The sequence below is a fragment of the Orcinus orca genome, chromosome 2 (assembly GCF_937001465.1).
Source record: "Orcinus orca chromosome 2, mOrcOrc1.1, whole genome shotgun sequence".
Lineage (NCBI taxonomy): Eukaryota > Metazoa > Chordata > Mammalia > Artiodactyla > Delphinidae > Orcinus > Orcinus orca.
The window spans coordinates 196,595,803-196,611,635 of record NC_064560.1 but is presented as its reverse complement, the minus strand read 5'-3'; the positions used below and the strand labels follow the sequence as shown (position 1 = coordinate 196,611,635).

Here is a 15,833-nt window from a genome sequence, read left to right as displayed (position 1 = left end):
CCTGGATCATGAGGGCAGCAGGACACAAGAACAGCCATAATGAGTCATTTTTCAGACAAGCGATCTCAGGAACTGCAGAAGAGAAACAGCACCAGGGAAGGTTCACACACAATTTCCTGCTGATCAGGTGCTAAGATAAATGGATCCCTGGCTTTGAGATGACACCAAGGTATGAGATATTCTTCCAGTTCATTAAAGGTTTTTTAAAAATAATTATTTTAATTGTTCTTAGGGGCAAAACATAGACACACAGCACTGAAAGAAGAATTTCTCAACATAAAAGGAGAATGAGTGCTACATGATATATGTTTAGAATGCATTCATTGGAAGGGATGTCGGGATGGTGGGAGGAGCACAGAGGAACAAAGGGCAAAGAGCCTTGAGTTAGGACCCACTCATTCTCAACTCGGCAAGTCACCTTTCCAAGCCTCGGCTTCTTTGTAAAACAGGATAACAGTGCCCACCTTGCAGGGCTGCTGTGAGGTTTTGGAATGAGGAGTGGCAAGCTACACAGTGCCCTTCGTGGAGCAGCACGTAAAAGGTGGCAGCTATTACCCCACGGCCACGCCCAGATGATGAAATGCTCTGCTTTGGACACCGGGATGCAATCTCGTAGCTTGAATTCAATGTGAGAAACATTAAATGCAGGATTTCAGTTATGAGCAAAGGTGCCTGAGGCAGAATCAGGTCCAGTGAGTGTCCCCACTGCATCATCCCGCGCACACACGGAGGGGTCGAGGAAGACCCCAGACAGTTCTCATCCCCCAAACGGTTGCTTTCCTCCTCGTGCCCAGGCAAAGTGAGAGGGGGGAGGAGAGCGCAGAAGGAGCTCAGGTCTGGGAGTCGGGGGCCAGGGCGTGAATTCCAGTGTGTCCTCGACTGGCAGTGCGACTGCAGGCAAGGCCCTCTGGGCCCCATTTCCCTAACCCATAAAGGAAAGACTTCAGTCTATAAATGCTCTAAGGGTGGCTCTTCGTGCTCTGAAATCTATGATCCTAATTCATGTGAGAAGAGTGTTCAGGAGAGAAACACCCGAGTTTCTGTGGGACTTTTCACACTGCGTAAGTTCCTTTAGACCCACCAATCCACCAGAAGTGAAGGAGAGGAGCCACTGAAGTGGACAGGCCTCGTCAGAGGGACAGATGCAGTCACATGCACAGTGTTCATGGCCCCCAGTTTCCTGTTACCGTGCATACTATTTAGTATAAGGTCCCCATAAAGTACCTCAAGTTAACATCCCTGAAAAATGACGCCAGGGCTTCCCTGGTGGTGCAGTCGTTGAGGGTCCGCCTGCCGATGCAGGGGACATGGGTTCGTGCCCTGGTCTGGGAGGATCCCACATGCCGCGGAGCGGCTGGGCCCGTGAGCCATGGCCGCTGAGCCTGCACATCCGGAGCCTGTGCTCTGCAACGGGAGAGGCCACGGCAGTGAGAGGCCCGCGTACCGCAAAAAAAAAAAAAAAAAATGACTCCAGAGTGTGGGAACTGAAAATCTCTAACATGGGACATCCCCGGCAGTCCAGTGGTTAAGACTTCGCCTTCCAGTGCAGGGGGTGCAGATTCAATCCCTGGTCAGGGAGCTGAGATCCCACCTGCCTCGTGGCCAAAAAAACCCCCAAAACATAAAACAGAAGCAATATTGTAACAAATTCAATAAAGACTTTAAAAATGGTCCACATCAAAAAAATCTTTAAAAATCTCTAACAAAGGTATTCAGAATCTCAGGTCTAAAGCATTACAAGTATGCCTGAAATAAAAAGGTTTCATCTTTCTAAACGGGAGGATTGGAATACTCAGACTTCCATGAAGTACTATCTGTGGCAATATATTTCCAAAACTACAGTTGATGTAAATATAGAAATTCAAGTATAGGTAGTCAAATCTACTAATGCTTATTATTATGATACTGTCATAATCTAAAGATGAAGAAATCCTTTTAACTTACATCACATTAATAACTCAGTGTGCAATATTTGATAAGTAAAACTTTCCATTAAGTTTCACAATAAATTCTTTTTTTTTTTTTTTTTTTTTTTTTTTTTGCGGTACACGGGCCTCTCACCGATGCAGCCCCTCCCGCTGCGGAGCACAGGCTCCGGACGCGCAGGCCAAGCAGCCATGGCTCACGGGCCCATCCGCTCCACGGCATGTGGGGTCCTCCCGGACCGGGGCACGAACCCACGTCCCTTGTATCGGCAGGCGGACTCTCAACCATTGCGGCACCAGGGAAGCCCCACAATAAATTTAATTATGCAAAGCATGACCACGTATGTGATTATGTGTAGAAATTCAAAGCTTAACTTTAACACACCTGACCATTATGAACCCAGAATTCCTAAGTATCTACTTTGAAATTGAAAAGATGTCTATACTTGGAATTGGAGAAGGCAACTTGCTTTCGCTAAATTGTCAGACAAAGTAGATAATTACTTATGTGCTGGGGAAGGTTCCCGTCACTAATACCTAGCAATATTACAGATGCATTTGTCCTTGGATCCAGCAATCCCACTTCCAGGAACCTATCCTAAAGATATACCGGCAAATAAAAAGAAACAAAATTGAGACATCTGTAGTGAGGTGGATGGACCTAGAGTCTGTCATACATAGTGAAGTAAGTCAGAAAGTGAAAAACAAATACTGTATGCTAACACATATATATGGAATATAAGAAAAAAAAAAAAAGGTCATGAAGAACCTAGGAGTAAGATGGGAATAAAGACACAGACCTACTAGAGAATGGACTTGAGGATATGGGGAGGGGGAAGGGTAAACTGTGACAAAGTGAGAGAGTGGCATGGACATGTAAACACTACCAAACGTAAAATAGCTAGCTAGTGGGAAGCAGCCGCATAGCACAGGGAGATCAGCTCGGTGCTCTGTGACCACCTAGCGGGGGGGGATAGGGAGGGTGGGAGGGAGGGAGACGCAAGACGGAAGAGATATGGGAACATATGTATATGTATAGCTGATTCACTTTGTTATAAAGCAGAAACTAACACACCATTGTAAAGCAATTATACTCCAATAAAGATGTTAAAAGAAAAAAAAAGATATACTGGCAAAAATAAAAAATGCCATACACACAAGGCCAATTATTTGTAAAACAAAAGACCACCCATAGGGAGTGGCACATGCCCATTTTTTTCTACTTTTATATGCATTTCAACATTTTCATAAGACAACGTTTAAAAACAATCTTTCTCAGTCTCTGAAAAACTGAATATACCTACCAAGCCTTTTCTATAAATCACTAACGAACACCTATTTAAACTGGGGAAGGTAATTAAAGAGGAAAATGGAAGAAACTATAGCATGTTCTGTCTAAAAGAAAGCACAAGTTATTTTCTGTAATTAGCCAATTTGTAAGGAGAAAGATAAGGAGAAAGCACAGTAGACCAGAGAGAGGGAAAAATTGCTAGTTTGGTTAACCAGGAAAAAGAACTAAGCTAAATATTCATTAAGTTCATTCACTGCAAAGAACTTAAAAGTTTTTCATTTGTTAGTTGCACCTAGCTAATAAGATTTGTGAAAGGACTATGATACAATATTTGATACAATTATACGCTGAATGTCATTTGTTGTATTTGGGACACTTTGCAAATCAAATTAAACCTTGAAAAAAACCTCATTTCAAGTCATATCCTTATTCATTCCTTAAATATTTGGTTTGATTTGAATAATGCTAATTTAAATAATACTGCTAAGAGGCGTAAGCACAGCCAAGCAACACAGATGGCAGAAAGAAAGGACGTTCAGCCAGGCCCTAGGGTCTAGTCCCAGATTTTCCATAACCAGCTGTGTAACCGGGGGCAAATTATTCCATCTCCTAGAGGCAGCTTTCTCATCTGTAAAATGGGCACAATAATACCTACCTCAAAGGGTTGTGGAGAGGTAAAATGAGCTAATACATACAAAGTATCTATTGCAAAGGCCTGTACCCACCCAATTAATAAATGGTAGCTACAAGAATGATTATGACTATCAGGGTTAAGTGTTAATATAGCAGAGGCTACTTAAAGACAACCTGCAGGGCTTCCCCTGGTGGCACAGTGGTTGAGAGTCCGCCTGCCGATGCAGGGGACACGGGTTCGTGCCCCGGTCCGGGAAGATCCCACGTGCCACGGAGCGGCTGGGCCCGTGAGCCATGGCCAATGAGCCTGCGCGTCCGGAGCCTGTGCTCCGCAACAGGAGAGGCCACAACAGTGAGAGGCCCGCGTACTGCAAAAAAAAAACCCAGAAAAACAAAACAAACAAACAAAAAAAGGCAACCTGCAGTCAGCTTTCAACACCAGTTGCAGAGACTAAATTCTGAGACCAGATTTTGATGTCCTGGAACAACAGGACTGTCTTGCTTGTCAGCATCTCCAGCTGAAGGTTTTTGCTTATATTTATTCACTCTCCGATCTGTTAATTAATGGGGTTCTTAATATAAAGAACAGAAAAGTTTGCAAAAGGTGCATTCAAGTTTTTTAAAAGGCAAGCTGCCAAAGACAGTCTGAACTCCCAAGCAAAATCGAAAATGAGAAACAGGAACTCTTGCTGGTTAATGCATAGCGAAGCAGACCAGCCCCACATACATGGGACAATGAGTATATTTTAACCTACGTTTTACACTGAAATCCTGTAACACTCCCCTAGCACTGAAATGGAAATTAGCCGTGCATGTCTACAATGGATCTATTATGAATTTAACTCCACACCATGATTCCTTCTCTTCTTTTTTTAAAAAAATTTATTTATTTTTGGCTGCATTGGGTCTTCATTGCTGCTGCACGCAGGCTTTCTCTAGCTGTGGCGAGCGGGGGCTGCTCTTTGTTGCGGTGCGCGGGCTTCTCATTGCAGGAGCTTCTCTTGTTGTGGAGCACGGGCTCTTCAGTAGTTGTGGCACGTGGGCTCAGTAGTTGTGGCTTGTGGGCTCTAGAGCGCAGGCTCAGTAGTTGTGGTGCACGGGCTTAGTTGCTCTGCGGCAAGTGGGATCTTCCCAGACCAGGGATCGAACCCGTGTCCCCTGCATTGGCAGGCACGTTCTTAACCCCTGCGCCACCAGGGAAGCCCCTCGTTGTCTTCTTGAGAACACACATGAGCACGCTCCAGCCTCCGGACATTTGCTCTGAGCTGTGCTATTGACCTTGGTGCAGTGAAGATCAGCTTCAGTGGTAAGAAAGGAGTCATTTTAAAACACAAATTCCTTCTGCTTATTAAAGAATACACACCAAAGAGCGTTTAGAAATGAAGTAAAAGTATAAAAAAGAAAAAAAAAAATCATCATCCTCCCACTCAGAAAAAAAGAAAGATAACTCTTGGTATACTTCTCTCCATTCTTCTTTGCATAGATTTTGTCTATTTAGTTGAAAAATACAACATATCCAGTTTTATATCCTGATTCTGCCTTTTAATATAATACACAAGCATCTTTCCTGTTGTTACCGGGAACACAAACATTTTTAAAGATTGCATGGCTTTCCATCATACGAGGATCCACAGTTTTCTGGCCACGCCCCTATTGCTTGCTTTTGCTTAACTGTTTCCTACACAATTTTTCTCCAATATACGTAATTCTGCAAGGAACTCCCTGGTTCCTCACACGTTTTTCTGTATTTACACTCAGAATAGCAAAAAAATGGTGTCTGTTCACTGCACTCTGTGCCCCCAGTCCAACCACAACACTGAAAAAACTTTAATATCGGCAAGAATTTTAAGAATACAGGCCTCCAGAAACTATTTGATTCTCCTTTCTCCACTGTACGGTAGCCCAAGTTCAGTATAATTAGAACACCCCAAATCTTCCTATCTGAAAGTAAATCCCACCCAAACAAAGCAAACTTTGCAGGCTGAGGTTCTCTACGGTCGAGATGCATGACAAGGCAACAAGTTCTTCATATGTCTTTTTTTTTTAATAACAAAAGCAAAGGAAAAGGAGAATAGCAATCCTAAAACCCAGGGCAGTATCGCTGGGTTAAAAAGAGATGGAAAATGAGCACAAAAAGCCAATCCCGGGCACAGAAAAGGGTTACCAAGAAAAGGTAGCGTCTGAGACATAACTCTGTCTCTATAAACTGTGTGTCCACAGGCCTCGCACTTTACAGGGTTGCCCACAATCTTTCCTCTGTTTCAGGAGGCCTCGAACTTGATCTGTTAGTGAATTATCTTCATGAGACTGCAGTTCTCACTGGTGCACTAGTTAAGCCATATGAAGAATGATGATAAAGTAAGTGAAAGTTTAGATGTCAGAACACCTTTCTTCATAAGTGAAGTACCGTCGTGAAAAGGTTAAGAGTTATTATCCATGGTCTCCCAGGCAATGACTAAGGCCAGTGAGTGGACACTGCAGTCTAACGGTTCAGGATGGCTGCAGAGGGGACGTTGTGCTCGCCACGCACTTCCTTTAAGCTGACCCACACGGACGCTCACTGCCTTCCGAGGCAGCCTGTTTCTCTGTGGCACAGCCGTCCCTGTCCCTGGGCAAACGGCACAAAGATGTGCACCAGAAGCTCGAAACCCTGAGCCCTAAGCTTCTGACAATTAACCTTGGGGGAAAAAATCATGTGATATTTAAAAATTAGAATGCCACGTGTCCAGGCTACTTCAAGCCTGTGTTAGGATGGCAATCCCAAAGAATGGCAAATGATAATAATAATGCGGCCTTCTAAGAACCAAAGGAGGCTTGTCTCAAAGCTGTCTTGTCTGAATATCCCCTAACTAAGCCACGGCTATGGAGTGCCAGCTGTCCAGATAGGGGTGTACATACCGTGCCAACATGGCACTGTCTGAAAGAGAAGCAGCGACCCAGGGCTTCTTATGGAATCACTCCCCCTTCTCCCCTCTGCTCCCACCACCCTCTAACTGCATAGGAAGTAGGGGGGCCCACAGCCCACTGAATTCAGGGCACGCCGCTCACCAGCTCTCTTATAATCTTTTTTCTGTTTCTTGGTGTGACTTTGGCTCTCGTGCTTTGGTTTATTTTCACTTTTGAAAATAATGTTATAAAGAAACATCAGATCTAACTATGAAAAAAAGTTAAAAGTTTCCAAAATTCAAACTTTACTCTCGATCAAGAAAATAAGACTCCTGGGCAGTCCCCTGGTATTATTTTTCCCCCTCCTTTTTCTAAAAATAGAAGTTTTAGAAGCCTGGAGTTGGATATAAAGCAGCGACTTCAAATGTACCCTTTAGGATAGGTAGTCATCAGATTTATTTTTGGAAAGCCGAGTAGGTCAAGAATACCTAGAATAACCTGGTTTCTATTTAAAACACCCTAATTGCTTTGTAACTTAGGAGAAAAAGATTATTTAAAAAGATTATTCAAAATGTAGACATCGCCCAGTGTGTATATCTCACATGGAGCTGGTGATAGTTATCCCGAAGGACAAGGAAATAGATTTCTTTCCATAAACGTGTGAAAATGTATCCAAGACCAGAGAAGAAACTAACATATGCAACATCAAGACAGTACCCTCTCCTGACTCCAAGGAAAAGATGGTAACTGTGAAATAATTTGTTAAATCCAAACAAAATAAGAAAGTTAATTTTAAGGGGACATTTACATGCCGCAGACTCAAAATGTTTTAACTAAAGGAATTTTACAGCCCAGATGAATTCTGTTTCCTAGAGTTAGCCATGAGGAAAAGCCGTTCTGGCAAAAGATGAGCAATGCATACTGGTTGGAAGCAGACGTCAGGGCACTAACTAGGAGAGAAGCTTTTACGAGGCGTTTTATTTCCAAAATTGTAAGAAGAGGGTCACTACAAAGTTATTTAAAGCACAAATATTGCTTTTTGTTTTGTTCCCAGGCACCACTGGGAAATGAAATGGTGATCTAAATGTGCCAGAAATCCACTATTTATAGGTATAGAATTCTGTTGTAGGCTATGCTCTTCTGGACAAAAGAAAAAGGGATTTTAAAAAACCAGGAGGCTTTGCCCCAAATGAGCTTACTCGCTAGAAGGCGGAGGGAAAGTTGGTGATGAGCTTCAGGGTTCTGAGCAAATCAGGGAGGGGCCTGCCCGCCTCTGGGTCCCAGTCCTCAACTCAGAGCTTCACATGTGGCATGTGATCAAGTAAGTGTTTGCTGCGCTGAACTGGACAACAGTGTGAACTGAGGACAGGCTTCCCTGGTGGTACAGTGGTTAAGCATCCACCTGCCAATGCAGGGGACACAGGTTCGAGCCCTGGTCTGGGAAGATCCCACATGCCGCGGAGCAACTAAGCCTGTGCGCCACAACTAGTGAGCCTGTGCTCTAGAGCCTGCGAGCCACAACTACTGAGCCCGAGTGCCACAACTACTGAAGCCCACACGCCTACAGCCCATGCTCCACAGCAAGAGAAACCACCGCAATGAGAAGCCCGCGCACCGCAATGAAGACCCAACACAGCCAAAGAACTAAATAAATAAAATAAAAATCTTTAAACTGAGGACAGAGAAAGAGATGAGAGTCGCCAAAAGTTTCTAGGTGAAAGAGCCTCCACAGGGGCCCAAAGAATCGTGTTTGCTTTGGCTTTCGGTTTTGTTTTGCAAGCTCTCTCTATCCCAGAGAGTCTGGATAAATGACAGTTCTCTGGTCCACTGTGGACATTCCTTCCTTGACTCAACCAGTCTTTACGGGTCACCTACAACTGTGCACCACTGGGCTACAGTTCACCAACGTCCAGCCAAAAAATACTGTCAAACTTTGTGTGATGATTTCAACAATCCTAAGGCTGCTTCACTGTTTTTCTAAGCTTGGGTTCTCTGTCAATATTAAGAGAGCAACATATTTGCTGGAGCAAGAATCTGCAATGAGCTACCATATGATCCATCAATTCCCCTCCTGGGCATATATCCAGAGAAAACCTTAATTCAAAAAGATACGTGCACCCCTATGTTCACTGCAGCACTACAATAGCCAAGACGTGCAAGCAACCTAACTGTCCATCAACAGAGGAGTGGATAAAGAAGATGTGGTACATATATAAATGGAATACTACTCAGTCATAAAAAAGGAATGAAATAATACCATTTTCAGCAATATGGATGGACCTAGAGATTATCATACTAAGTGAAGTAAGCCAAACAAGGATGAATATCATATGATATCACTGCTATGTGGAATCTAAAAAAAAAATGATACAAATGAACTTATTTACAAAATAGAAATAGACCCACAGACATAGAAAACAAACTTATGGTTACCTAAGGGGAAAGGCGGGGGAGGGATAAATTAGGAGGTTGGAATTAACATAGACTCACTACTGTATATAAAATAGATAACCAACAAGGACCTACTGTATAGCACAGGGAACTATATTCAATATTTTATAATAACCTATAAGGGGAGAGAATCTGAAAGAAATAGATATACAGGTCTGTACAACTGAATCGCTTTGCTGTACACCTGAAACTAACACAACACTAAATCAACTATACTTCAATCAAATTAACAAACAAGGATACTCAGAATGAAAGAAAACAAAATGCGCCACGAGCGCCATTCCCGTGAGTCTCGAATGCCCACCTTTGGTAGGTCCTTTCCTGTTGAGCACGGCCTGCTGCTCCTCGGTGATGTTCAGCCGCCGAACCACATCGGCCAGAGCCGACTTGAGCAGCTGGATGTCGTCTTCCTGCATCTGGACTTTCTGCTCCAGGGAGGCGATGCGGTCTGTCACCTCCATGCTACTGGCGGCAGAAGCGCTGTCATCTAGACCGAGGGAAAGGGGCAAATGAGTCTCAGCTGCTCCCCAGAGAAACCAGACTAAGAAACACACACCAACACGTTGCTATTATGTAACACAACAACATTTAAAAGCTGGAGACCACGGCTTGTAGGCAGAACTCATGCGAAATCTTTTTTTTTCTTTTTTTAAAATATTTATTTATTTATTTCTATTTTGGCTGCGTTGGGTCTTCATTGCCGTGCGCAGGCTTGCTCTAGTTGCGGCGAGCGGGGGCTGCTCTTCATTGCTGTGCGCGGGCTTCTCATTGCGGTGGCTTCTCTTGTTTTGGAACATGGGCTCTAGGCGCGCAGGCTTCGGTAGTCGTGGCACGTGGGCTCAGTAGTTGTGGCTCGCGGGCTCTAGAGTGCAGACTCAGTAGTTGTGGCGCACGGGCTTAGTTGCTCCAGGGCATGTGGGATCTTCCTGGATCAGGGCTCGAACCTGTGTCCCTGCATTGGCAGGCGGATTCTTAACCACTGCGCCACTAGGGAAGTCCCTGTGTGAAATCTTTTAAAATTATGAAGAACTGCACTGCTTCATTCTGCTACCATCTTTTCATTCTCTAGGTTTGTGCTTTTCATGTTTTTTTTAAACTGTGGTTTTAATTGTCATGATATGTTTGTAGATTCAGGCCATTTTCTTTTCTGTGATACCAGAGAACCTCAGAACTAGAGTGGATATTAGAATACATGTACTACAACTTCCCACACATGGCAGAAATTGACTGCATGGTCTCCTAGTTTTTGTTCCAGTGATGCTGACAGGTCGTGCAGATAATCACAGGGCCATACTATCTTCCAGTCAAGACTCTTAAGGACAAAGCAATAGGAGTGGTCAAATCTGTTTGGTAAGCACACCCTTACAGCTAGAGTGATCATAGTTTCTTATCTAGAGGCACTAACTCCCAGGTCCTTACCAAGGTCTACCAGGGCCCTTCATGATCTTCCTTACCTCTCCAACCTCATTTTACATCCTTCTGCCCCCTCTTCCCATGCTCCAGCCACACTGCCCCTTCTCTCCTACTTTAGGGATTTGGTATCTGCTGTTGCCTTTGCCAGAAGCATTTCTCAACCAGATTTTTTTCATGACCAAGTTCTGTTCTTTCGGTCTCAACTCAAATGGAAGTTTCTCAGAGAACCTTGCTAATAACCTTCCTTTAAGTTGTTCCTTTCAGTCATGTCTACCTTATTTCTTTCTTTCATAGCATCACTATGACCTAGAATCATCTTGCTTGTTTGCTTCCTGTCTATGTCTCCCAATTAACATGTAAGCATCATGGAGTCTCTTCTGCTTCCGGGTATGAGAAACCCCTATTGGACAGCACCCGCTGCAGAAAGTAATTGTTAAGCCTGGAAATTATACAAATAACAGCAGAAGTACTGGAGCGTGGACACAAGCATATAGACTCTGGTGGGAGTTTGCACTCACTTGGTAGAAGGGAGATGGGGAACTATACAAGTAAACTCCCTTTTTCCCGGCTTTGAGCCCAGGGCTAAATGTTGTATACAATGGGGGTGAGGACACACTCAGAAAACCCTGTTGCCTTTTTGTCCTTAAAAAATAAAAAAGTGAAGTCTGAAAACCATGAACACTAACAAGAGTGGGGAAATCCCAGAAGGAAAAAAAAAACTAGAGAGGGGATCCCCAAACTCTACCTCTTTATATCTCTGACTGACCTGTGAATCACACATGCATGGAATAGACTCAAAGCAGAGCTTGCAGTTCAAGCCCAATTAAAGTACCCACTGAAACAAACAATACTTGTCAGAGAAAAAATACTAGAATACAGAATCTCCATAACTTAACATTCATAATGTCCAGGATATAATCCAAAATTAGTAACATACTAAGAATCAAGAAATGGAACACATTCTCAAGAGAAAAGAAAATAAATTGAGTCCAACTCCAAAATGAACAAACATTGGAACTAACAGATAAGGAATTTAAAATGGCTATCAAGACTACCCTCTATATGTAAAATCAGTATTTTTTTCAATGAATGAAAATTTCAGAGAGAAGTGGGAAGTATCGGCAGAAAGACAGAAATGAAAAATGAACTTAATGGAAATTCAAGAGCTGAAAAATATAATGTATGACAATAAAAAACTCACTAAATGGAATTAACAGACATGACATGAAAAACCAAACAAAACTGAAGACAGATCAGTCGGAAGTATCCGAGGTGAAGAACACAGAGGGAAAAGTAACAGAGCCCTGGGGACTTGTTAGGACTATCTCAAACAGTCCAACATACATTTAATTGGAATATAAAAAGAGAAAGAGCAGGACAGAAAAAAATATCTGAAAAATAATGGCCTCAAACATCCCAAGTTCAATAAAGGAAAGAAATGTAAAATTACAAAATGCTAAGCAAAAAGCAAGCAAAATAAACACAAAAAAGACCACCTCAAGGTCTATCATAATCATACTGTTGAAAACCAAAGATAAAGTACGCATCTTGAAAGCAGCAAGAGAAAAACAACATATATAACTATACAGGGAACAATAATCTGATTAATAGCTGGTTGTCATAAACCATGGAGCCTAGAAGAGAGTGAAGCAACATCTTTAAAGTACTGGATGAAAAAAAACTCAATCCAGAATTCTATATCCTGCAAAAATATCCTCCAAGAATGAAGGCAAATTAAGGCATTTTCAGATAAATGAAAACTGAAAGAATTTATTGCCAGTAGATCTGCATTACAAGAAGTTAAAGGAAGTTCTTCAGAGTAAAGGGAAATTACATAAAATGGAAACTCAGACCCTCAGAAAAGAATGAAGAACACTGGAAATGATAAATATTTGAAGGAGCTCAAGCCTTTTTTTCTTTTTGCATTTTCCTTTTTCTTCTTCCTTTGAGAATTTCGGGGGGGGGGAAGCAAGACTCAACTATATGCTGACCACAAGACACACACTTTATATTTTTTTATTTTTTATTTATTTATTTTTTTGCGGTACACGGGCCTCTCACTGTTGTGGCCTCTCCCGTTGTGGAGCACAGGCTCCGGACGCGCAGGCTCAGCGGCCATGGCTCATGGGCCCGGCCGCTCTGTGGCATATGGGATCTCCCCGGACCAGGGCACGAACCCGTGTCCCCTGCATCGGCAGGCGGACTCTCGACAACTGCACCACCAGGGAAGCCCAAGACACACACTTTAAATGCAAAGACACAGATAGACTTAAAGTAAATGAACGGAGAAAAAGATATAGCATGCAAATAGTAAGCATAAGAAGGCTGGAGTAGCAATATTAATATCAGATAAAATAGATGTCAAATAAAATGTATTACCAGCTATAAAGAAGGACATTTCGTAATGAAAAAAGTATTAACTTATCAGAAAGGCAATGAAAAATATGCCCAATAACAGAGCTTTAAAATACATGAAACTCCATTTGCAGCAACATAGATGGACCTAGAGTTTATCATACTAAGTGAAGTAAGTCAGATAAATATCATATATCACTTACATGTGGAATCTAAAAATAGTGATACAAATGAACTTATTTACAAAACAAACAGACTCACAGACTTCGAAAATAAACTTATGGTTACCAAAGGGGAAATCGGGAGGGGGATAAATTAGGAGATTGGGATTAACATATACAAACTACTATGCATAATGAATAAAACAGATAATCAGCAAGGACCTACTGTATAGCACAGGGGACTCTACTCAATATTCTATAATAACTGACTATTAAAAAGAATCTGAAAAAAGAATGGATATATGTGTATGTATAAATGAATCACTTTGCTGTATACCTGAAACTAACACAACACTGTAAATCAACTATACTCCAATATAAAATTTAAAAATTGAATTAAAAAAATTAGTAAGTAAAATACATGAAACAAAAATTGACAGAATTAAAGTGAGAAATAGACAATTCCACAGTTATTCCTCAAGATTTTAACACCCCTTTCTCAGCAACTGACGGAACAACTAATTTAAAAAATCAGTAAAGACAGATGATCTGAATAACATTATAAACCACTTTGACTAAATTGATATGTATAAGAAACTACAGCCAATGATAGCAGTGTACATGGTACATTTACCAAGACACGTCATATTCTGGGCCATGAAACAGACCTGAATAAACCTAAAGATTGAAAGAGTATGTTCTCTGACCACAGTGACAATAAATTAGAAATCAAAAACAATAAGAGAACAAGGAAACACCCCCAAATTTTGGAAATTAAACAACACACGTCTATATAATCATTAGGTAAAAGAAGACATCACAGGAGAAAATAGAAAAAATTTTAAGTTGAATGATAATGAAAATATAACATATCAAAATGTATGAGTTGCAGGTAAAGCAGGTCTTTGAGGAAAATTAATAGCTTTAAAATCTCTATTAGAAAAGGAGAGTATTCGCAAATCAATGATTCTCAGCTATCACATTAAGTAACTAGAAAAAGAAGAGCAAATTAAACCCAAATCAAGCAAAAGAAAGGGAAAGAGTAAAGAGCAGAAATCAATGGAATAAAACATGAACAAGCAATGAAGAAAATCAATGAACTCAAAGGCTGGTTCTCTAAAACATCAATAAAGTGTAAGCTCCATGAAAGCAGGGATCTTTTTTGCTGGTTCACTGCTCTATGTTTCCAATATGTAACACAGAGTAAGAACTCAATAAATATTTGGTAAATGAATGAATAAATGTGTAAATGGCTATCTTTTATGAAACATACATCAAATTAGTTTCTGGGGATGGAAAGATGACTGATTCACCGTCCTTTAGAAGCTCTCTCTGTGGTGGAGAAGACAAATGTCCCCAAATCCCTAAAACAATGTGATAAGTTATATAATTGAGAAATATACAGAGTGATAAATGAACACAGAGAAGAAATATTAATGGTATTTGGAAAAACAGAAGAAAGTAGGGGGTTGGCCATGAAAGATAAAAACATTTACAAGGTGGAAAAGCAAGAAGACTCCTTTGTCCTTTTGGACCACCTCCTAGAGAAATGGAAATAAAAACAAAAATAAACAAATGGGACCTAATGAAATGCTTTTGCACAGCAAAGGAAACCATAAACAAGACGAAAAGACAACCCTCAGAATGGGAGGAAATATTTGCAAACAGAGCAACTGACAAAGGATTAATCTCCAAAATATACAAGCAGCTCATGCAGCTCAATATCAAAAATACAAACAACCCAATCCAAAAATGGGTGGAAGACCTAAGTAGACATTTCTCCAAAGAAGATATACAGATTGCCCACAAACACATGAAAGGATGCTCAACATCACTAATCATTAGAGAAATGCAAATCAAAACTACAATGAGGTATCACCTCACACTAGTCAGAATGGCCATCGTCAAAAAATCTACAAACAATAAATGCTGGAGAGGGTGTGGAGAAAAGAGAACCCTCTTGCACTCTTGGTGGGAATGTAAATTGATACAGCCACTATACAGAACAGTATGCAGGTGCCTTAAAAAACTAAAAATAGAACTACCATATGACCCAGCAATCCCACTACTGGGCATATACCCTGAGAAAACCATAATTCAAAAAGAGTCATGTACCACAATGTTCACTGCAGCACTATTTACAATAGCCAGGACATGGAAGCAACCTAAGCGTCCATAGACAGATGAATGGATAAGGAAGACGTGGCACATATATACAATGGAATAATACTCAGCCATTAAAAGAAATGAAATTGAGTTATTTGTAGTAAGGTGGATGGACCTAGAGTCTGTCATACAGAGTGAAGTAAGTCAGAAAGAGAAAAACAAATACCGTATGCTAACACATGTATGTGGATTCTAAAAAAAAAAAAGAAATTGGTTCTGATGAACCTAGGGGCAGGAGAGGAATAAAGACGCAGACATAGAGAATGGACTTGAGGACACGGAGAGGGGGAAGGGTAAGCTGGGATGAAGTGAGAGAGTGGCATGGACATATATACACTACCAAATGTAAAATAGCTAGTGGGAAGCAGCCACATAGCACAGGGAGATCAGCTCGGTGCTTTGCGACCACACAGAGGGGTGGGGTAGGGAGGGTGGGAGGGAGACGCAAGAGGGAGGGGATATGGGGATATATGTATACATAGAGCTGATTCACTTCGTTATACAGCAGAAACTAATACAACATTGTAAAGCAACTATACTCCAATAAAGATG

At 41.5% G+C, this 15,833-nt stretch overlaps 1 protein-coding gene across 3 annotated transcripts in view; it reads right to left on the bottom strand.

The window, feature by feature from the left end:
* The window catches only part of EML1 (EMAP like 1), a 143,879-nt gene that overhangs the window by 74,829 nt on the left and 53,217 nt on the right, over window positions 1–15,833 (bottom strand). For 2 of the 3 annotated variants that reach the window (XM_004262390.3, XM_033420148.2), the window contains exon 2: window positions 9,491–9,673. The exons of the other annotated variant lie outside the window; for it this stretch is intronic. In XM_004262390.3, coding sequence (XP_004262438.2) covers window positions 9,491–9,673 — 183 coding nt within the window. The remainder of the gene's footprint in view (window positions 1–9,490; window positions 9,674–15,833) is intronic. 3 annotated transcript variants of the gene reach the window in all.